This window comes from Microplitis mediator, chromosome 1 (assembly GCF_029852145.1).
Source record: "Microplitis mediator isolate UGA2020A chromosome 1, iyMicMedi2.1, whole genome shotgun sequence".
Lineage (NCBI taxonomy): Eukaryota > Metazoa > Arthropoda > Insecta > Hymenoptera > Braconidae > Microplitis > Microplitis mediator.
This window is the reverse complement of record NC_079969.1, coordinates 2,966,415-2,989,916: the sequence shown is the minus strand read 5'-3', so window position 1 is coordinate 2,989,916 and position 23,502 is coordinate 2,966,415. Positions and strand designations below refer to the sequence as shown.

Below are 23,502 nucleotides of genomic sequence, written 5' to 3'. Positions count from 1 at the left end.
TTTGAAATTTTTGCGAGAAAATTTGTTTATTTTAAATTTTTGAAATTTTTGCGGGAAAAATTGTGTATTTAAAATTTTTTTAATTTTTCTTTTTGAATTCTGGTAAAAATAAAATTTCGTAAAAAAATTTTTTTTCAAAATTTGATGAAGTTTTTATTTAAAAAAAATGTATGTGTAACTTTTGTGAAAATGAAAAGTGAACAATTTTTTTCTAAATTCAAATTTTGATAAATCTTAAAAACAAAATTTTTGTAAAATAAAATTATAAAATAATTTTTAATGAAATTAAATAAAAATTTTTTATTATTCATTTTAAAATTAAAACTCATATACATTTTGATAAAATACAAAAAATTTAAAAAAATTGTATTTTTATATTTATTAATAAAATTTGAAAAATCAAAAAAAAAATTCAAATTTTAATAACACAATTTTAAAATTTTTTTAAAAAATTTTTTAAGTGAAATAAAAATTCTTAAGGTCATTGCTTACATGATTGATCGAAATAATTTGATTCAAGAGAAAGGGCATTGAAATTAAAAAGGGATTGATGTAACAACTCCATAATAAATTCTATGTCAAGTTCATCAGTCCAAAGATTACAAAATAAAAAAAAAATATTTGAATCCCAGCAAAAAAAAAAGTAATAAAATTAAAAATTTATTCAGAAATGCCGAGACTTTTAAAGCCTTTGTATAAAAGTATCAAAGACTTAACTGTCAGTATCTCAGTCTGATTTAATGCGTGACATTGTTTGTATCGGCGTTCTGTTGAATTTAATTTAATATATATAAATGCAATTAACAATAAAGTGTAAACAGAGTGACGTCAGTTGACGACGATAATTAATAAAACGTGTAAGTATGTATAAATAATTTACTATATACTAATTAATTTATAAAATTCAATTTTTATTCGAAATTTTACTTTTGTTCGGAGGTTTCAGAAGTAAGTTGTACTGGCTAGTGATAAGTGAATGCTGCGTGATAGTAGTCATTAGTATTCTTGGATCGTTCTAATGGTTGTAGAATTTTTTTAATTATTGGACGTCATTGTTTATATTTACGTATATGTATATATATTAGAGGAAGTGTTGTTTTGAATTTTGAACAGTAGGAGAGTGTTTGTTAGAAAATTTACGGTGGAAAGAGTACCCACAACACGATAGTTGGAGGTGATGATTTTTAATTGAATAATTGACTTTTTGAAATGTGAGAATTTTGGGAATTTAATAGTTAGAGTGGATTGGGTACTTGATTTTGAGTAGAAAGAGTACCTGCGAGCTAATAGTGGGAATGATTTTTAATTGAAAAGAAACATTGAATAATTGAATTTTTGAAAATTAAAAATTTTTGGGAATTGAATAGCGAGAATGAATTGAGTCTTTGATTTTGAGTGGAAAGAGAACCCGCGAGCTAATAGTAGGAATGATTTTTAATTGAAAAGAAAAATTGAATAATTGAATTTTTGAAAATTAAAAATTTTTGGGAATTGAATAGCGAGAATGAATTGAGTCTTTGATTTTGAGTGGAAAGAGAACCCGCGAGCTAATAGTAGGAATGATTTTTAATTGAAAAGAAACATTGAATAATTGAATTTTTGAAAATTAAAAATTTTTGGGAATTGAATAGCGAGAATGAATTGAGTCTTTGATTTTGAGTAGAAAGAGTACCTGCGAGCTAATAGTGGGAATGATTTTTAATTGAAAAGAAACATTGAATAATTGAATTTTTGAAAATTAAAAATTTTTGGGAATTGAATAGCGAGTATGAATTGAGTCTTTGATTTTGAGTGGAAAGAGTACCCGCGAACTAATAGTAGGAATGATTTTTAATTGAAAAGAAAAATTGAATAATTGAATTTTTGAAAATTAAAAATTTTTGGGAATTGAATAGCGAGTATGAATTGAGTCTTTGATTTTGAGTGGAAAGAGTACCCGCGAACTAATAGTAGGAATGATTTTTAATTGAAAAGAAACATTGAATAATTGAATTTTTGAAAATAAAAAATTTTTGGGAATTGAATAGCGAGTATGAATTGAGTCTTTGATTTTGAGTGGAAAGAGTACCCACAAGCTAATAGTTGGAATGATTTTTAATTGAAAATAAAAATTGAATAATTGAATTTTTGAAAATTAAAAATTTTTGGGAATTGAATAGCGAGTATGAATTGAGTCTTTGATTTTGAGTGGAAAGAGTACCCGCGAACTAATAGTAGGAATGATTTTTAATTGAAAAGAAAAATTGAATAATTGAATTTTTGAAAATTAAAAATTTTTGGGAATTGAATAGCGAGTATGAATTGAGTCTTTGATTTTGAGTGGAAAGAGTACCCGCGAACTAATAGTAGGAATGATTTTTAATTGAAAAGAAACATTGAATAATTGAATTTTTGAAAATAAAAAATTTTTGGGAATTGAATAGCGAGTATGAATTGAGTCTTTGATTTTGAGTGGAAAGAGTACCCACAAGCTAATAGTAGGAATGATTTTTAATTGAAAAGAAAAATTGAATAATTGAATTTTTGAAAATTAAAAATTTTTGGGAATTGAATAGCGAGTATGAATTGAGTCTTTGATTTTGAGTGGAAAGAGTACCCGCGAACTAATAGTAGGAATGATTTTTAATTGAAAAGAAACATTGAATAATTGAATTTTTGAAAATAAAAAATTTTTGGGAATTGAATAGCGAGTATGAATTGAGTCTTTGATTTTGAGTGGAAAGAGTACCCACAAGCTAATAGTTGGAATGATTTTTAATTGAAAATAAAAATTGAATAATTGAATTTTTTAAAATTAAAAATTTTTGGGAATTGAATAGTGAGTATGAATTGAGTCTTTGATTTTGAGTGGAAAGAGTACCCGCGAGCTAATAGTAGGAATGATTTTTAATTGAATAGAAAAATTGAATAATTAAATTTTTGAAAATTAAAAATTTTTGGGAATTGAATAGCGAGAATGAATTGAGTACTCGATTTTGAGTGGAAAGAGTACCCGCAAGCTAATAGTGGGAATGATTTTTAATTGAAAATAAAAATTGAATAATTGAATTTTTGAAAATCCAAACTTTTTCGGGAATTTGATAGTGAATGCAGGTTTAGTATTCAATTTCCGGTGGAAAGAGTACCCACAATGTAATAATTGAAAATGTTTTTCAATTAAAAATTTTTTTTTTTAATTTATCCCCAATTCCCATAAAAAATAAAATTCTCTCTCCAAAGAGTACCCGCACCCTAAAAAAAAAATAATTTCAGGTAAAAGATGGTCATCACAATCCTGTTGGTCCTCATCAGCACAGCAGCAGCCAGTCCCCTCTCTTACGTCACCAACATCCTGAATTACTACAAACTCTACCCGCCATTTCCCGGTCTCCTAAACAAAGAGCCCGACCTCCTGCCGTCTTACGATTTCATAATAATCGGGGCCGGTTCCGGGGGTTCAGTTTTGGCGAATCGTCTCAGCGAAATTTCCCACTGGAAGATTTTACTCCTAGAGGCGGGTAAGGACGAGATGTTCTTGACCGACATTCCCCTACTAGCCGCCGCCATGCACCTGACGTCTTACAACTGGGGTTATCGTACCGAAAAAAGCCATAAAAATAGTAAAACTAACGGTTACTGTCTTTCAATGATCCAAGGTCGCTGTAATTGGCCGCGAGGTAAAGCCGTAGGCGGGACATCTGTAATAAATTTTATGATCCACTCTCGCGGCTCGGCTCACGATTACGACCAATGGTCATCACTGGGCAATAAAAAATGGCGATACTCCGACGTGTTTCCGTATTTTATTAAATCTGAGCGTTTTGTCGATGAAAATTTGGGCGATGACCCAAAAATAAACTCGACAATTTATGGCCGTAACGGATATTTAGACGTAACGGCAGTGCCGTGGAAGTCTAAACTACGTGATAAATTTATTCAAGCTGGCCAAGAACTAGGTTATAAATCACAAGATTGTAACAGTAAAAATCCCACGGGTTTTTGTCCGGTTGCCGTCAATTTACGTCATGGAAGACGACTCAGTGCCGCGAAAGCGTACCTGCGTCCTATAAGGCGACGTCCTAACCTTCATATCTCGAGGAATTCGTTGGTAACCCGGGTTATTATTGATAAGGACAAGGTCGCTAGAGGCGTTGAGTTGATAAAAAATGGCCGACGGTTTAAAGTCATGGCTGGTAAAGAAGTTTTGGTGAGTGGGGGAAGTCTGAACTCACCGCAGATCCTGATGCTCTCTGGAATTGGCCCGAGAAAACATTTGGAAGAAATGGGAATTGAGGTTATGGCTGATTTGCCGGTTGGTCACAACCTTCAGGACCATGTCAGCATGGCGGCGTTGACCTTTTTGGTCAATGACACGGTCAGTATTGTCGAGTCGAGGATCGCGACTAATTTAAAAGACACTTTTGATTATTTGGCTTATGGTCAAGGCCCTTTTACTGCGCCATCGGGGGCTGAGGCTCTGGCTTTTGTTGATACTAAGAAGGGAGAGGACGAGGGAAAGGGAAGAAAGAGAGTGGGGGTGAGCGAGAGAGGGGAGAGACATCGTACGGCTAATTTGAGTGGGAGAAATGAAAGAGAAGGGGTAAGATTTTTTTTAATTATTTTGTAGCGGGTTAACTATTAGAGATACGGGAAAAATGGACAGGAATGATTTTGTAGGGAATTAAATTCTCTTCAAAAAAGGTCTCTTTACATTTTTACCCACGGACGATTTTTACGGTGTAATTGTAACTTGAAATAAAAAATTAAAATTTGTTTTAATTAAGACTGATTTTAATTTGTCTGTAACTTTTTAAGTTTCAGAGATACGTTAGTAGGTCACAGGACCTTTTTTGTAGTAAATTCAATTTCCTACAACTTTTATTAACGACCTTTTTCTGTAAAGTCAATAGTTTCGTTGCAATTTTTATTTTTTTTTCCTTCCCGCCATTTTATTGATAGTTTTGTTTATTTATTTTCAGAACTTCTCGAATAGTATCGATGACGAAAAAAATATCGAAAATGAACCAGATATCGAATTAGTATTCGGCATTGGCTCAATGGCTGGTGATTTATCAGGAACATTACGAAGTATATTTTCATTACCCGACAGTTGGTACAATCAAGTCTTTAAAAATTATGTCGGCCATGATGGATTTAGTATCGTCCCAGTATTACTGCACCCGAAAAGCCGAGGTCGGGTTATGTTGCGAAGTAAAAATCCTACAGACGCTCCAATGTTGATAGCAAATTATTTTGATAATGAAGAAGATTTAAAAACGCTTGTTAGAGGAATTAAAAAAGCTCTTGAAGTAGCAGACACTCAAGCATTTAAAAAATATAATGCGACTTTACTACCAGTTCAATTCCCAGGATGTACGGAAATAACTTTTGGGACGGACGAGTACTGGGAATGCGTTTGCCATCAGGTTTCAACGACACTCGGCCATTTTGTCGGCACTTGCAAGATGGCGCCGAGGGAACAAGATGGCGTGGTGAGTGATGAACTTAAAGTTTATGGGATACAGAGACTGAGAGTCGTCGATGCTAGTATTATGCCAAATTTAATATCAGGGCACACTAATGCGCCCACTTACATGATTGGGGAGAAAGCTAGTGATATGATTAAGGAAGAATGGCTGAAATAATTATTTATTTTATAGGTTTTTTAAATTATCAATTTCATATCTTCAAAGTTTATAAAATTACGCGTAAAATGAGTACCAACATCGATATATTCTGATCAAGTGGTCATTGGCTCATTTAATTAATAATTCATTAATTACCAGACGGTTTTTTTTTATTATTAGAAACTAAAAATTTTTTATCGAAATTTCGACGTGATATCTTTGAAGCTGAGGTGATTCCCAGTAAAATGAATACCAACATTAGTATATTTGGACGGGGGTCAAATTTAATTAATTAATTAATCGATTAATTAATTAAATTTGACCGGCATCAAAATATATGATGTGGGTACTCAAATCAGAGGAAATTTACTCACGAATTTTGAGAATCTAATAATTTTTCAATTAAATTAAATTTATAAAATATATCACTAGATATTCCTGGAAAAATAAATTTAATTTTGTATGAATCGCAAGATCTACGTAAAAAAAAATGGAAATGAAAAAACGGAAATACAATAGGCCTATAGTATTACGTGATGACTCACAATATATATAGAGTTACCATAGAGTACAACTCATCCTCAAACAAACGGGATCGACATCCGACAAAAAAATACGAGGCCTAAATTAGACTTAGTCACGCAACCTTTTACCCAACAACAATCGATAGGTCAATAGTTCATGTGAACTTTTAAGAGGTTTAAATATTTAAATAAACAAATCAATCGTCTGGTTAAAAAAAATAATCGTGTAATTGTTTGTAAATATCTACAATTTTTTTTATTAATTAATTTAATAAATCAAAAATTAATTATAATTTTTCTTAAAAATACTTTGGTATTTTTTTTATAAATTTTTATTATCGCGTTACTGATAATAATTTTGTTTTGTATAGAAAAATTTTTTTAAATTTTCCCCCTCGTCTCTTAATAAAAAAAAAATTTACGTCACTGAATTTTTTTTTAAATTCTCAAAAAAATTTTCAAATCATCAAAATTTTGTAACGCGATGAATAATTAATTAAAACAGGTACTTAAGTGTCTAATTAAATTTAAATAAATAAATAGAGCCTCTAAATTAATTAATTAATTAATTATGTAAATTATTTTTTTAAATTATTTGTAGTATTTTAATAATAATTAATGATAATAATAAATGAGTACTGATTATTTTTCCAGCTCCTAAAAAAAATTAGCCAATTAATTATTTTTTAAAATTAATTAATAATTAAATAAATTAATTACCATTCTCACTAAATCTTATACAGTCGGTCTTGTCTTCTGTGAGTGTGTAATCTTGTGCGCATGAACAAATACCTAAAAATATATTTTTTTATATTTTATTTTTTTCATTAATTAATTAATTAATTTTATGAAAATTAATTAACCTGATAAACAGTCGACATTTGCGACTTCACTGTCTTTTAATTCAGTATCTGCAGGTGGGTGAACACATTGTGAACGAGACAGACAGGCTTTGCCAATCATATCTGGGTCTACAAAAAAAGAAAAAAAATTAAACAAAAAATGTCCCCTATGATAAAAATATAAAAAACTTACTAATTTTTCTCAAACAAACAGACTCGCGTGGCTTAAAATCTAGTACGCATGTACAAATATTGTCCTCGTTACATTTAGTATTTTTTAAAAATGTCGAACACTGCAGATCTTCTTCACAAGGATCGCCAATAATATTTGCGGCCTTCAAACATCTCTTATTATCTTTAGATAATACGTAATCTAATTTGCAACTGCAGGTACCAAAACAACGAGAATTTTCTGCTATACATTCTTCGTCGATTGAACATTTGTCTTTTAAAACTTTAATGTAAAAGAAAATTTGGTTATTTTATTAGTAAAAAAAAAAAAAAAAAAAATTGATTTGTTTTTTGAAAGGGTAAAAATAATTTACATGCACTCTTGAGACATCTGGTGCCGTCACTATTTGGGTGGTGTAAGAGAGGACAGCTACAGTACCCATCTACGCAAAATGTTTTTGAACCTTCTACATAACAATTATAATTTGTTTTACACATTTTTCCAATACCTGCAAAAAAAAAATTTTTTTATTTTTTTTTTATTATGAGAAAAAAAAAGTTTTATTTTTTTTGAATGTGAGAAAAAAAAAATTTTTTCTTTAGTTAGAAGTCATTTTTTTGGTTATACGGTTGCTATGGTTACCGTAGAGTAGTGGGGAGCGTTGCTAAGGCAACGTAGTGGAGTGGGGAGCGTTGTCATAGTAACGCGGTGTAGTGGGAAGCGTTGCTATAGCTACGAGTCCTTGGAGGGGAGCGTTGCTATGGTAGTTCCTCCACTACGTTGCGTTGCTATGGTAACAATGAAAAGAACTAATAATTACCATAGCAACCATAATATTTTTTTTTTAATACAAGGAAAAATTTTATTTTTAGTTACTATAGTAATTTTTTAATGTAAGGTTACTAAAGTGACTGTAATGTAGTGGGGGAATATTGCCATAGTAACGGATAGTAGTGAGAATTTTTACCATAGCAACTGATAGTAGTGGAAATTTTTAACATAGCAACGGATAGTTGTGGGAATTTTCACCATGGAAACGGATAGTAGTGGGAATTTTTACCATAGAAACGGATAGTAGTGGGAATTTTGCCATAGCAACGGATAGTAGTGGGAATTTTTACCATAGTAACGGATAGTAGTGCGAATTTGTACAATAGCAACTGATAGTAGTGGGAATTTTTACCATAGCAACTGTTAGTAGTGGGATTTTTATCATAGCAACGGATAGTTGTGGGAATTTTTTCCATAGCAATCGATAGTAGTGGAAATTTTACCATAGCAACGGATAGTAGGGAATTTTTACCATAGCAACGGATAGTAGTGAGAATTTTTACCATACCAACTGATAGTAGTGGGAATTTTTGAAATAGTAACGGATAGTAGTGGGAATTTTTATCATAGCAACTGATAGTAGTAGGAATTTTTGTCATAGCAACGGATAGTAGTGGCGAGAATTACCATAGCGACGAGTACACAGAGGGGATATTTACCACAGTAATGTGCATATAGAAGGAATCGTTGCTATGTTACCGTGTAAAAAAATTACTAGACTAATTATTTACCAAAAACTCAAAATTTTATTAACTAAAAAAAGTAAAATAAAAATAAATTACCAATAGATTCATAACAACGGCCTTGACTTTCTTCATAATGTGAGCCATCAATACAAGTACAAATATTATTACGACATTCAGCTTGACTTGTAAAGGTCATTTCACATTGGATATTTTCATCACAAGGATCTCCTAAATTTGTTGCAACTATAATAATAATATTAAATAAATAAATCAATGGATTATATTCTATTGATTGATATATTTTTTTCCCGAGTCATCACTGACAGAGTCAATAGCCTTATTCATCAGTAAAAAAAGAAAAAGGTAAAAAGGAAGGAGACAGTTTTGTTTGACGGCTCGACGAGCACGTTTTAGTTGTAAATATATTTATATATATATATATGTATTTTATTATATAGTGGACTTGAGATAGTCTGGATACGCTTCAAGTACTGAAGAAAACGTAGGGGAGACAGTAGAAAACCGTGAGATACTGAAAACCCCCGTAGCATAAAATATAAATGTTATTTTAATTTTAAATGTTACTCATTCATTCTTAACTATTGTACTTATTTTTCTCAGATAATAAATGTTATAATGCATTGTCGTTACCGGAAATTATAATCAAAATTTTTTATTTTATTTTTTTTAATGAGAAATAATTGCTGATGGTAATTAAATAGGCACTTACTTTTTAGGCATTGCATGTGCGTGTGGTTACGATTTATTACGTGACCATTTTTACAGTGACATGTTTCGCGATTGAAACAATATGCGTTTCCAATGCAATCTGTGTCGTATATACATGATTTCATTGTTTCTGAAAATTTTAAAAAGTATAAATGTAGATAATTATTTATGAGTAATTTACATTCCAGAGAATCAAGAGTTCGTGTTATGAAATACAATTTTTTTTACTTTCGAAATGGCAGAGATTTATTTTTTTTTAATTTCAAATTTTTGAATTTAGATCTGAGGGAAATTTTAAGGAAATTAAAAATAAATGGGAGAGTTTGATTTGAAAAAAAAAATTATTAAAATTATTGAAAGTTTAAAAATGAGTAAATACAATTTTTTTTTAGGAGCGAATTCAGAGTTGATTTAAAAACCGAATTAACTCCACCCACTTCCGGAATTAAAAAAAAAAATTTACTCCGAGACCGGAGTCTAATTTACTCCGAAAAAAATAAATTAATAAAAAATTATAAGCTCCGCATTTAATCTGAAATTTTTACAAAATAATCACCGTCATATATATAAATATATATATACATATATATATATATATATATATATATATATATATATATATATATATATATATATATATATATATATGTATATATGATACAAAAATAAATATGGCTTGTAGGTACTCATTTTAAAGGGCATTCGATTCTATATCTTTCTATGCACAAATATATATATATACATATATATCTATATATATAAATATATACATATATTTATTACAAAAATAAATATGGCTTGTAGGTATTCATTTTAAAGGGAATTCAATTCTATATCTTTCTGTGCACTAATAAATATATATATCTATATATCTGTATATATAAATATATACATATATTTATTACAAAAATAAATATGGCTTGTAGGTATTCATTTTAAAGGGCATTCAATTCTATATCTTTCTGTGCACTAATAAATATATATATCTATATATGTATATATATACATATATTTATTACAAAAATAAATATGGCTTGTAGGTACTCATTTTAAAGGGCATTCAATTCTATATCTTTCTATGCACAAATATATATGTATGTATATATGGATGTATATAAAGTAAAATTATAAAAAAAATCAAGACATACGTGTATGTGATCTACGATCATCACAAGGTAATACATGATGTCTAAATGCAACGGAAACCGTCGAGCATAAAACCGTGACGGTGTACAAAAGAATAAGAAACGCGATAACACTTATATTCTTCATGAGAAGATCTTGCTGTTATTTTTCTTCTTCATGACACCTTTATACTCACAACTATCACCGATCATCTCTTTCTCTTTCTCTATCTATATCTATATCTCTATCTTTGATATCTCAAACTTCCCAACTAAAATCCCCAATCCTCAATGACAAATCTCCTCAGTCCCCAGTCCAATTAAATTTAAATAAATATCAATTACCGCTCCCACTTATTTAATTAACAAATCACGTTATTTGTCTAATTATTAGGGAGCTGTTAATTCAATTATTTTATATTTTTAATTCAAGGCCCAGTTCTCAATTCAAACTCAAACTATTGACTAGTAACTTTTTTTTCCGTTCCACCTCCGTCTAATTTTTTTTTTTTTTTTTTTTTCTTATTCAATTTAATTATTTTTATTACAATGAACGTTACGTAATTCTATCTATTGTTAAATTTGCAATTGCACACGTGTTTCCTCGATACTTTTTTTTTATTACAAAAAAAAAAAAAAATATGAAATTTTTTTTAAATTTGAATATTAAAAATAAAATTTTGTGTCGAAATATTAATTCAAGTGTTCAAATAAAAATTTAAAAAAAAATTTTAAATTGAGTATAAGAATAATTAAAATAAATGATTAGTTAATTTACTGATTAATGAATAAATTAATAAATTTTTTTATAAGTGAGTAAGAAAAAAAAAATTACGAGCGTAAGCGCGACTTGCCCGAAATAAAGTTTGTTTTATACTGATCCCTTTCTGCTCGTCTGTAATTCTGTTCACTCTTCCTTAACACTACGGAGTGGGTGTATAGGTGTGTTACATTTTACATTGTTCAGAATTCACGGTAAATAAAGTTCATACCATCTACAAAAGGTATTCATAACTAAAGCTAATGTTAAAGGGTTCAATTATAAATATTTTTTTTTTTTTTTCAAATTTTTAGGCCCGACCCAGAGAGGAATCATGAGTGTAAATGCAGTAGACATACGACAATATTCAATTACTAGGGCCAGGATTTTTGCTTTAATTTAAAAACGATAGTCAGTAATTAATAGTGTATTTTTGATATTACGGCAAAAATATTGGTCGTATAAAAAAATTTTTTGAATGAAAGTTGTAGGAAATTTAATTTTATAAAAGAAACGTCTTTTATAATTTTTTCTTAGGACTAATAAAAAAGCGGTAATTTCAAAATTAAGATTTTTGGAATTATCAAAAATTTAAATCACTCATTATGAACCTTAATATCGGAATTACGGTGAAAATATTGGTCGTGTCAAAAAATTTTTCAAATAAAAGTTGTTCCAAATTTAATTTTGTAAAAAAAATGTCTCTTATAATGTTTTCTTAGGACCAATATTTTCACTGTAATTTCAAAATTAAGATTTTCATAATTATCAAAAATTTGAATCATTCATTATGGATCTTAATTTTGTAATTACGGCAAAAATATTGGTCGTATAAAAAAATTTTTCAAATAAAAGTTGTTCAAAATTTAATTTTGTAAAAAAAATGTCTCTTATAATTTTTTCTTAGGACTAATATTTTCACCGTAATTTCAAAATTAAGATTTTCATAATTATCAAAAATTTGAATCGTTCATTATGGATCTTAATTTCGGAATTACGGTGAAACTATTGGTCGTATCAAAAAATGTTTTAAATAAAAGTTGTAGGAAATTTAATTTTATAAAAAAAATGACTTCTATAATTTTTTCCTAGGACTAATAAAAAGGCCGTAATTTCAAAATTAAGATTTTTGTAATTATCGAAAATTTGAATCAATCATTATGAACCTTAGTTTCGGAATTACGATGAAAATATTGGTCGTAGCAAAAAATCGTAAGAGTAATTTTTTCTAGAAAATTAAATTTCCTACAACTTTTGTTTAAAAACTTTTATGGTAAAACAAATATTTTCGCGGCAATATCAAACATTTGAATAATTCATTTAAAAATTAAGGCAAAAATCTTGTTCCTTATAATTACATATAAAAAAATTAAATAATTAAAATAATAAAATTTAAAAAAAGTGCATATACTGAATTTTGAATTCTCTAAACATGGATTTTTTTATTTTTACTTTACAAGCGTTTTATTCATTATTTCAAAATTTCAAAAATTGTCAATGTCCGCTAACTTTACTATCATAGAGGAATCTCATCTCGTTGTATAAAAAAATAATAATAATAAATATTTATTACCAAATTTATAGTACAGATAAAAAAATATCCTAATTAATGCCGGGGATTAATTAAAAAAAAAATATTTATCAAACTGAAGTTTCTATGGGATTTAATTTAATTAAAGAAAGCGTTAAAATTATTAATTTTAAAGTAAGAGATCCAGTACCCGATTACTCATATATTTGTATATATATATATTTACTAAATACATGAAATGATCGAGTACTAGTTCCCTGATCGGTACTACTAGTATAGGTCTTTTACTGTATTGTTAAATTAAATTGTATTTTTATCGTTAAGAGAATAATTAAAATTTGATTCCCGCCATATCTATGATAGAACTACACAGAAAAGAAGGATTTTTTGGGACAAGAAAAAATTTGCATTATGAAATGAAAACGAAAATTATCTTGCCCCAAAAATTTTTTTCTTGACTCAAGAAAATTTTTCTCTCCCCAAGAAAATTTTCGGTTTCAATTCACAATGCGAAAAATTTCTTAGGACAAGTAAAAAATTTTCTTGGCGGGAGTAAAAGTTTTTTGCGCCAAGAAATCCTTTTTTTCTGTGTATAGTTGATTTTTTTTTTCGAATCCCATGATTATAAAATTATCGAAATCAATAAGTTTGGGAATTAATCAGATTTTTATAATTAAACTTTGATGATAATTTAAATAAATAAAATATATGAGTTTCTTATCAAGAATTTGATAAACAATTTAATTTAAATTGTAATTTATAAATTTTTTACCGATACTCGGGCAGTCACCTGCAGTTTGCTCGCGATTATTTCGGTATGAAAATAAATACCCAGGAATATTTTACATCTAAATAAATTTTCTATTAAAAAAAAATTTCAAAATCCATTGACTGAAAAAATAGAATTTTTCAAATTTTCGAAATAATTTTGATAACTTTTTTTTTGTAAATTAAAAAAAAATTTACTTACGTCTTAGCCGTAAAAGAATTCTCGGCTCATCAAAAAATTTTTCAGCTTCACTAGATCCAGATTGAGATGAAAAAAATAATTTTCTATCTGCAGTAACAGAAGTCAATAACAACAACACAGTATTAAAAATTAAAAACTTTTTTTTAAACATTATGACTTTTTTTTTTCATTTAATTATTTAAATATCTGTATATATATTTTGTTGCAGAGTAGACATTTATATGAAAAATAAAAAAACTGTTAACTGTTGAGTGTAAAAAGTTATTTTTCTAGAGCATTTTAACCATCGCGAGTGTACACGAAAATAATATATATAAGATATATATCCACGGCTATACCACCTACTCCTTTAGGTCTTCGCTTAAATATATATGCTGAGGTTCCCTTTCTCTTTAGTAATCTCTAGTCTGATCCTGTGTTATCCTCTCACACAGACACAATCGACACAAGTATTTAATTTTTCGTATAAAGAAGAATAAAACCAGACTCCGACTGCTCCTTTAAAGTTTAACTCTTTTTCTTTTTATTCTTCGTCTTCTACTTCTTCTGCTTTTTTTTGTTCCCTTTCTTCTGGACCTTTCACTTGTACCCTTTTATATTTTTTGGTATTTATTTTGTTAAAAAATATTTTGTTTATTTTTGGCGGGAACGGATTTTTTGAATTTTTGAAAATTGTTTTTATTCAAATTACTGTAACTTTGTAAATATTGAGTTGGGAAAAAAATTGTTGGGGAAGATTTTGTGGGAAATTTTGTGGGGAACAAAAAAGTATTGGGAGTAAATTTTGATATTTTTGATAGTTTATGAGGTAAAGAGCAAATAAGAGTTATAATTATTTTGGGCAAGGGTTTGATTATGAAAATTTTTTTGAGGTTTGAGAAGCTGTAACTTTTTGAATTTTGAGTTTAGAAAAAAAAAGTTCAAATGAATTTTGTAGGAAATTTTGTGGAGAACAAAAAAGTATTGAGAGTAAATTTTGATATTTTTGATAGTTTACGAATTACAGAGCAAATACGAATTGTAATTTTTTTGGGCGAGGACAAATTTTATTTTAAAGTTTAAGAAGCCGTAACTTTTTGAATATTGAATTTACGCAAAAAATCAAAGAGTCAAATTATGTCAGAAATTTAATTTTGAATAAAAAATGTTCCTTCAAAAATTTTCGTATCCTCGATATTTTATGAAATATCCAATATATGGTATTGAGAATTCAAAATCTTTGAATTTGAGCCGCAAAATATTTTTTTCTATTAAATTTTTCCGAAAACCAAAAATATTTTTAAGATATTCAACAATTTTGAATCACCAAAAAAAACGTAACACAGATTTAATTTTTTTCACAAAAAAAAAAATTTCAAAATCTCAAGATTTTTTTTTCTTACCAAAAAAAAAAAATTATTGTTTAGAGTTTAAAGTCTAGTTTCATACTACTTTAAGTAGAATAGGAAGTTAACTTAAATATATATAATATATGTAATGCTTGACTCATGTTTCACGAGTTCAAAAGAGGAAAAAAAATATATATACATATATATAAAAAATATGATATCTAATCTTTCATACAATACAGGTAAAGGTGTATTATATATGGGTGCCGGATGTCTCGTGTGTTTTAACAAAAAATAAAATACGCAATTCATATATATGGGAATATATACATATATATATTAACGGGCGGGGCTTCGTTACAAAAGAAAGTAATTATTATGATTATATTTTTTAAATATGATATTAAGGTAATTAAAAATTAATATTATAATTGTCTGTTGGAAAATTATGTAAGTGACCTAATTATTATTTATTTAATTCATTAGTGATTTTAAAGAGGGAAAGTAAAAGGCGGGATTTGAAAAAATATACGACGAATTTATGAGCAGATGAATTAAAAGTCATTCAAATTTTTAAAGTTTTGTGACACCAACGCAGTTGCTGGCGGCAACTTTTTAAAATATCACGATAAGCCAGATCACAAACTAACGCGGCAATTAAATAAATATTTAAATAATAAAGTGACTGAGGTGGTCAGTTATCGCGACGGAAATTTATTAATCACGAAAATATTTATTTACTATTTATTATATCATTTAATTGTCGGGCGGTCGGAGATCTCGCGGGAGTTAAATTTTTGCGCGGTCTGATAATGATAAAAAAAAATTTATTTAGTTACAAGTTAAAGGCAACCGGAGGATTTAAACAACAGGAATATTTTATTTTTTTTGTTCCGGTGGTTTAGTTGGCGGGAAAAAAATAATTTTATAAAATAAAAGTTTGCTGGGAAAAAAAAGGCATTTTATTTAAATTCATAAAATTTTATGGGAGTTGATAAAATAGCAGGAAACCCCATGGAATTCTGGGGATTATCATAGACTTTAATGTAATTTTATAAAATAATAATTAAACTGGAGCGTCACCGCTGGTTGAAAAATTAAAAAAATGGGCATGGGTGAGCTGGTTGGTGGAAAATAATTCGACTAGTAGAAACAACTTTTATTTCAGTATTTAATTATTGCTCCAGGTGATTTTAAAGTCTCAAGGAGCTTCCAGAACCACTCGAACAGAGCAATAAATATTTACGTTAAATTAAAGCCTCCATGTTAGTAAAGAATTAAAAAAAATTCTACTTGTCCTCCATCCTGAGATTTAAAATTTAATTTTTTTTATTTTTATTTTACTCAAAGTTTGCATTCCGTTGACTAAAAATTTAATCCGCACCGCGAGAGGATAGTAAGCCATCACCTCAAGCTCGAGTTACATTATCACCCGAGTCGCAATGTCCTTTCCTCCCTAAACTTATTTTTTTCTCTTATTAATTTTCAAACCAGAACCGATCATTCAAAAAAATTACAAAATTTCTCATTGTTTAGGAAATTTAAAGGACTACAATATCTATATATTATTTTAAATTTAAAATGAATTATTTTATTGACACATCGAATTACAATAATTATTAAAAAAACGAGTATTACAACATTGATACAAACATTACAAAAAATTAATTTTAAAATTAAATACAAAAAAATAAATTGAAAAAAATATTAAATAATTCGATTATTCTAACGAATTTTTTTTCTCCATATTTGTTCATTAGAAAAAAAAAATTAAATTACAATAATGAGAAATAAAATTCGATGGCAATTTAGTCTTTGTATTGACTCGATATATAATAAATAAATAAATAAATTACATTATTTATATATTATATATTAATATTATTAATTAATTTACAAATTAAAATTATATGTAAAAATACTTGAATCTCATGTAGCAGAACCTAACAACTATCATTATTATTATCAGCATAAATAAATCATTTTTTAAATAATTTATTATATTACGTGCTGATAAATATAGATATGCTCAATAAAATAATTGCAATTACTGATAAGGAGTTCAATATATAAGCACCTGAAATAATAAAATTAATTATTAATATTTTATAAACTCCATTTAATTATCAAAATTAATAATTCATTTTATTTTCATGAATTAAAATTTTTGAAAAATAGTTTTTTTTTACAAAGTGAATTTTATTTTCGTAAAGTAGACAAAATTTCCTGTAAAATGAGTACCCACAACAATGTATTTAAATACAATAATTTATTCGTTACCGATCCGCGAATTAACCGCGAGTTGATCGTTAACACCAACTTTATTTAAATATATCGATGTGGGTACTCAAATTACAGGAAATTCTGTCACCAATTCAACCGTGATGATTATTTTTTTTTCAAATTATTATTAAAAAAATGAGTTGTTCTATTTTGACTTTATAAATGGAATTTTTTTTGAAAAATTTTTTTTCCGACAAAACGACTTATATTTTCTCAAAGTAGACAAAATTTCCTGTGAAATGAGTACCCACAACGATATCTTTAAATACAGTAATACATTAATTACCAATCCGCGAATTAACCGCGAGTTGATCGTTAACACCAACTTTATTTAAATATATCGATGTGGGTACTCAAATAAAAGGAAAATTGCTCACGAACATAAATATCGTATCGAAAATATTTTCAAAATAAATTTTAAAAAAATAACTTACCAGAACATGTATTTTCATGGTAGATATAATTAACCGTGCAATTGCACACATTATTTATACATTTGGCACCTTTGGGGTCAGATTTAACTCCAAAATAACACTCATTATCTTCAGAACACGGCTCCAAGTATCCTAGTAATTAATTAATTAATTGATGATTAAACAAAAATTAATGGACAAAAATTTTTTAGAACAAAATGAACAAAAATGACGAATAACAAAAAAAAACAAAATACCTGTACTATCACGCGACATGTGTTAGTGGCAATTGAAAATGTGTTGTTAATATTACACTGACAATAATTATCAACACAAGTGGAATTATCAAAAGCATGAATACATTGTGAGTCTTCAATGCAATTGTCATTATAATAATTATCAATCATTTTAATACAATCATTACCCATTGAATTAATCATATAATTATTTGGACAATCACATATTTTAGTGTTATTACATATTGCATTTTTAATATTATTATTGCAATTAATTGTGTCATTACATGACTCCCCAAGGGCTGTTGTTAATTAATTTGTAATAAAGAGTAAATAATAACAATTAACTATGTACTAAACGTATATTAATATTAAAACTAATTAGTCATGCAGTTTAGTAAATAATCTATTGACTTTTTAAATTGCTAGGGACTAAACTATTGGAGTTATGATAAAATTGATGAGGACTTTATTTGTAGAAAATTTAATCCTCTACAAAATTGGTCTTATGTATTTTTGTCATATCTTTGATAATTTAGCTGGAATTTGAATTTTAAAATTTATGAAAAAAAAATTGCTACATTATTTAATTAAAATTAATATCATTTATTTAAAAAATTAATTGTGATAAAAGTATCGAGTCTAGAGAAAAATTGATAAGGACTTTTTTTATAAAAAATTTAATTTCCTACAAAGTTGGTCTGATTTATTTTTCTCATATCTTTGATAGTTTACCGAGAATTTTAAATTTTAAATTTATGAACTGAACATTACTAGAATTTTTCAATAAAATTATTATCATTTAGTTGACAAAATTAATTTTGACTAAACTATCGAGTTTAGAGAAAAATTAATAGAGACCTTTTTTGTAGAGAATTTAATTTCCTACAGAATTGGTTTCGTATACTTTTATTATATCTTTGATAGTTTAGCTAGAATTTTGAATCTAAAATTTATGAACTGAACATTACTAGAATTTTCTAATAAAATTATTATCATTTACTTTACAAAATTAATTGTGACTAAACTATTGAGTTTAGAGAAAAATTGATATAGACCTTTTTTGTAGAGAATTCAATTTCCTACAAAATTGGTCTCATATATTTTTATCTTATCTTTGATAGTTTAGCTAGAATTTCGAATTTGAAATTTATGAAAAAAAAATTGCTACACTATTTGATTAAAATTAATATAATTTATTTAAAAAATTTATTATGATGAAACTATCGAGTCTAGAGAAAAATTGACAGAGACCTTTTTGTAGAAAATTTAATTTCCTACAAAATTGGTCTCATATATTTTTATCATATCTTTGATAGTTAAGCTAGAATTTTGAATTAAAAATTTATGGACTGAACATTACTAGAATTTTCTAATAAAATTATTATCATTTACTTTACAAAATTAATTGTGACTAAACTATTGAGTTTAGAGAAAAATTGATATAGACCTTTTTTGTAGAGAATTCAATTTCCTACAAAATTGGTCTCATATATTTTTATCTTATCTTTGATAGTTTAGCTAGAATTTCGAATTTGAAATTTATGAAAAAAAAATTGCTACACTATTTGATTAAAATTAATATAATTTATTTAAAAAATTTATTATGATGAAACTATCGAGTCTAGAGAAAAATTGACAGAGACCTTTTTGTAGAAAATTTAATTTCCTACAAAATTGGTCTCATATATTTTTATCATATCTTTGATAGTTAAGCTAGAATTTTGAATTTAAAATTTATGGACTGAACATTACTAGAATTTTTCAATAAAATTATTATCATTTAGTTGACAAAATTAATTGCGACTAAACTATCGAGTTTAGAGAAAAATTGATGTAGACCTTTTTTGTAGAGAATTTAATTTTCTACAAAATTGATCTCATATATTTTTATCATATCTTTGATAGTTTAGCTAGAATTTCGAATTTAAAATTTATGAAAAAAAAATTGCTACACTATTTGATTAAAATTCGTATCATTCATTTAAAAAATTTATTGCCATGAAACTATCGAGTCTAAAGAAAAATCTCTAAGGACCTTTTTTGCAGAGAATTAAATTCCCTACAAATTTGGTCCTAATCATTTTTACTGTATCTCTGATAGTTTAGTCACAATTTAAATTTCAAAATTCCATTTTTATCCCCATTTATTTTATTAAGTAATTCTTTAATTAATTAATTAACTAATAAGTTAATTAGTAACAAAAATATTCAACATGCAAATTTTCTGTCCAACATAAAGAATAATTTAATTAATAGACAACTAAACATACACTTAAAATAAAAATAAAAATTTAAAAAAAGTACCTGCAGTTTTCCAACATTTATTACCAACAAGATGATAACCGTCTGAACATACACATGTTTTATTATAACAAATTGAATTTGGAATACCAACAACACATTGTTCATTATCCTCACACGCTCCAGTTATATTCTTAACGACTGCAATTAATTAATTAGTTTCGATTAATTATAAATTACAGATCAAGTCAAATATTTAAAATTTTTTTCTACTAATTATTGTTAATAAAAAAAATTACTTGGTAAGCAATTGTGACGTCCAGTATCGGCAGTATGTCCCGGAATACAAAAACACTGATGTCTTGTTGTGTTACAAAAGATGGTGTCAGAAACACAATCTTCATCATGTTTACAAATACGACCTACTACACCTGTAATTAATAATTATAAATAAAATTAATTACTTTAGTGATCAGTAATTTCGTAAGTGAGTTTAAAAAATTAAAAACTCTGGCAAAATTTTAGTGATGATAAAAAAAAATAGTTACTAAATTTTTTTGGAGTTAAATCGACCGTGTCTAACCCACAGTAATAAGGCTTTGATTGTTTATTTGGTGCAGCGCGACATAAACAAAAGTGATTGTGACAAATTGAATCATTAAACACTTCTATACACCGCGTATCGTTGTAACATGGGAATTTTATATTCTCTGTAAAAAAAAATTCCAGTTACTCAATAAATTTTTTTTTTCAATTTGAAAAATTTATGGAAGAGTATCAGTTGCCAATCCATAGAATTTTATACAGAATTATTTGCTTAGAAATTTATAGAATAATAATTACTGATTTTTTTAATTTTCATAAATAAAAAAATACTTTTTTTTTTTTTTTTTGAGCAAGTTAAGAAAAATGAGTACGACAGTTGAATTAGTGAGGAAATTTCCTGTAATTTGAGTACCCACATCGATATATTTGGATAAAGTTACTGTTAACCTTCAACTCGCGGTTAATTCGCGGGCGACCGCGGTTAGTTGACAGATAAATGACTTTATTTAAATATATTGTTGTGGGTACTCATTTTACTGGAAATTTTGTCAACTTTACGAAAATGAAATTCTTTTTGTAAAAAAAAAAAATTTTTTCGAAAAAATTTTTAATTAATCAAAAAAATTGTTCTTTTCAATTAAACAAAAAACTGCCCAAATAATTTAAATATTTAGTAATAAATTTCAGATTGAATCAAAAAATTAAAGCAACTGATCCCGATCCATAAAAAATTATGATTCTCAAATTAGCCGTCTAATGATTTTTGATTTTTTTTAAAAACGATAAATTAAAAAAAAAAAATTCTAAAAAATTGCACCTACAGGTTTTTTAATTTTTTACATGTGCATGTTGTTAGTTTTTTTTTTTTAATTAAGCTGCTAAAAAAAATTCGAAAATTGTTAATTTAGTGAATAAATGTTAAAATTGTTAACAACAAATAAAATTTTTTTTAAAATCTTAAAAATAATGAAAAAAAAAAATTACCTGCTGTCTTATTTTAAAATCACACATCAAAAAATAAAATTATTTTCAAATTAAAATTAAATTTTAAAATTTATTTAAAATATGGAAATATATGATAAGCATCGTAACGAATGTTATCATTGATTTATGTATATATATGTGATATACAGGTATGTATATAGGTATATATATAATATACATTGAATGTAAACAATGACTGCTTTTGAAATCTATTTAACATGAATTCTATAAAACGTCGATACGTTTGACAGCTTAACGTTACTACCTATTTATTTAAATGATTATAAGATAAATAATTTATGATTTATATAATTTATAGTATTGCTGTTATTAATACAATTACATAAAAATATTTATATTTATTAATGAGCTTTCATATTTTAATTTATCACTTTGTTTACTCTTTTAATTCAAAGTAATTAATAAACTACTAAAGATAAAAAAAATCTATGAAATAAATTATCAGATAAATGAATTTGTAAATATGTATGAGACAATGATTAGTCATTACGACTTGTAATTAACGTAGTAATTATTTTGAAGTACTCGAATTTTCATTAAATTTATTGCTCCAATTTATTTACTTTCTTTAAAATTCAAATTACGGCGGAACTATGCGAGATAGAAGAAAAATGCATGAGGGCAAATTTGTAGGAAATTAAATTTACTACAAAAAAGGTCTGAGTGAAATTTTCTGTAACTTTGATATTTAAGCGGGAATTAAGAGTTCAAGTATTTGAGAAATTAATCCGTAAATATTGTTAATCTTTTAAATCAATATTTACTAAAGAAATATCAAAAATATATGAAAATATATGAGAAATGAATTTGTAGGAAATTTAATCCTCTACAAAAATGATCCTTATCAATTTTTATATAAAACTAATATTTTCGAAGATAAATCGATATTTTGAATTAAAATTTAATTATTTTTGCAAATATATATAAATATATGTGTATATATACTCATATATTTTTTTTCATAATTTTGTAATTAAAAATTTTCAAAAACTCAATAAAAAAAAAAAATTTACACAAAAAAAAAATTACGTGTTAAAATAAATGTAAATACTCCCTCATATTTATATATATTTATATATATACATATATATTATGAAAACATAAACAAGAAGAGAAAGGATGAAAAATATAAAACCTAAGACCGGAGATTTCAACGCCATTCAATAATAATATACCTCATATATATATACATATATATTTTTTGCACCATTATATAACACAAATTCCACATTTATATATTTATATATAAATTTTAATAACTAAATAATTACAACAATTAAAATAAAAAAATCATTTTTTATCTAAAATTCCATAATTTCAAATTAAATATTTTCCCGCCCATTCGTAATTCAAATTTAAAAATAAAAAAATGAAAATTTTATGTTAACTTGATTAATAAATAATTAAAAATTTGAACTCACTAAGAGATATTGGCTCGATGTGGACAGTCTTGAGGTAATCATATTTTCCAGTCGTACTTTCTACACAATTAACGTAAATAAATGAAACCATTAATAAATATGTAATTACTGTTACTAAAATCTTCATTGTTGATAATTATAATTATTTAAATAGTATTAAAACACTGGTAATAAATAGTAAATAAAAAAAATACAAATAAGACGCGACTGGCAGATGCAAGAGATGAGGAAAGAATGAATAGAAGAATGAA

At 26.5% G+C, this 23,502-nt stretch overlaps 3 protein-coding genes across 8 annotated transcripts; 1 reads left to right on the top strand and 2 right to left on the bottom strand.

Moving 5' to 3' along the window:
• Positions 1–444: 444 nt before the first annotated feature.
• LOC130664723 (ecdysone oxidase-like) lies at positions 445–6,365 on the top strand. Of its 4 annotated transcripts, none has more exons than XM_057464799.1 (3): positions 445–857; positions 3,253–4,579; positions 4,959–6,365. In XM_057464799.1, exons 2-3 carry the CDS (start codon positions 3,260–3,262, stop codon positions 5,622–5,624), a joined length of 1,986 nt encoding a protein of 661 aa, XP_057320782.1. In that variant the 5' UTR covers positions 445–857; positions 3,253–3,259; the 3' UTR covers positions 5,625–6,365. The 4 variants fall into 4 exon arrangements, with proteins under 4 accessions (XP_057320782.1, XP_057320797.1, XP_057320805.1 ...); XM_057464814.1 differs by having other exon boundaries at positions 445–861; XM_057464822.1 differs by lacking the exon at positions 445–857 and adding an exon at positions 938–1,211.
• Positions 6,366–6,645: 280 nt separating this feature from the next.
• LOC130664746 (prion-like-(Q/N-rich) domain-bearing protein 25) lies at positions 6,646–14,780 on the bottom strand. Of its 2 annotated transcripts, none has more exons than XM_057464830.1 (8): positions 13,776–14,780; positions 9,392–9,520; positions 8,758–8,904; positions 7,518–7,652; positions 7,166–7,426; positions 6,994–7,101; positions 6,851–6,922; positions 6,646–6,787 (listed from the first exon to the last, which is right to left on the bottom strand). In XM_057464830.1, exons 1-8 carry the CDS (start codon positions 13,924–13,926, stop codon positions 6,717–6,719), a joined length of 1,074 nt encoding a protein of 357 aa, XP_057320813.1. In that variant the 5' UTR covers positions 13,927–14,780; the 3' UTR covers positions 6,646–6,716. The 2 variants fall into 2 exon arrangements, with proteins under 2 accessions (XP_057320813.1, XP_057320821.1); XM_057464838.1 differs by lacking the exon at positions 13,776–14,780 and adding an exon at positions 10,539–11,214.
• A 2,042-nt stretch (positions 14,781–16,822) lies between these two features.
• LOC130664760 (uncharacterized) lies at positions 16,823–23,502 on the bottom strand. Of its 2 annotated transcripts, XM_057464851.1 has the most exons (6): positions 23,252–23,493; positions 20,828–20,989; positions 20,579–20,710; positions 20,343–20,480; positions 17,821–17,952; positions 16,835–17,180 (listed from the first exon to the last, which is right to left on the bottom strand). In XM_057464851.1, the coding sequence occupies exons 1-6, from the start codon at positions 23,376–23,378 to the stop codon at positions 17,107–17,109; spliced, it is 765 nt and encodes a 254-aa protein (XP_057320834.1). In that variant the 5' UTR covers positions 23,379–23,493; the 3' UTR covers positions 16,835–17,106. The 2 variants fall into 2 exon arrangements, with proteins under 2 accessions (XP_057320840.1, XP_057320834.1); XM_057464857.1 differs by lacking the exon at positions 20,828–20,989 and having other exon boundaries at positions 16,823–17,180; positions 23,252–23,502.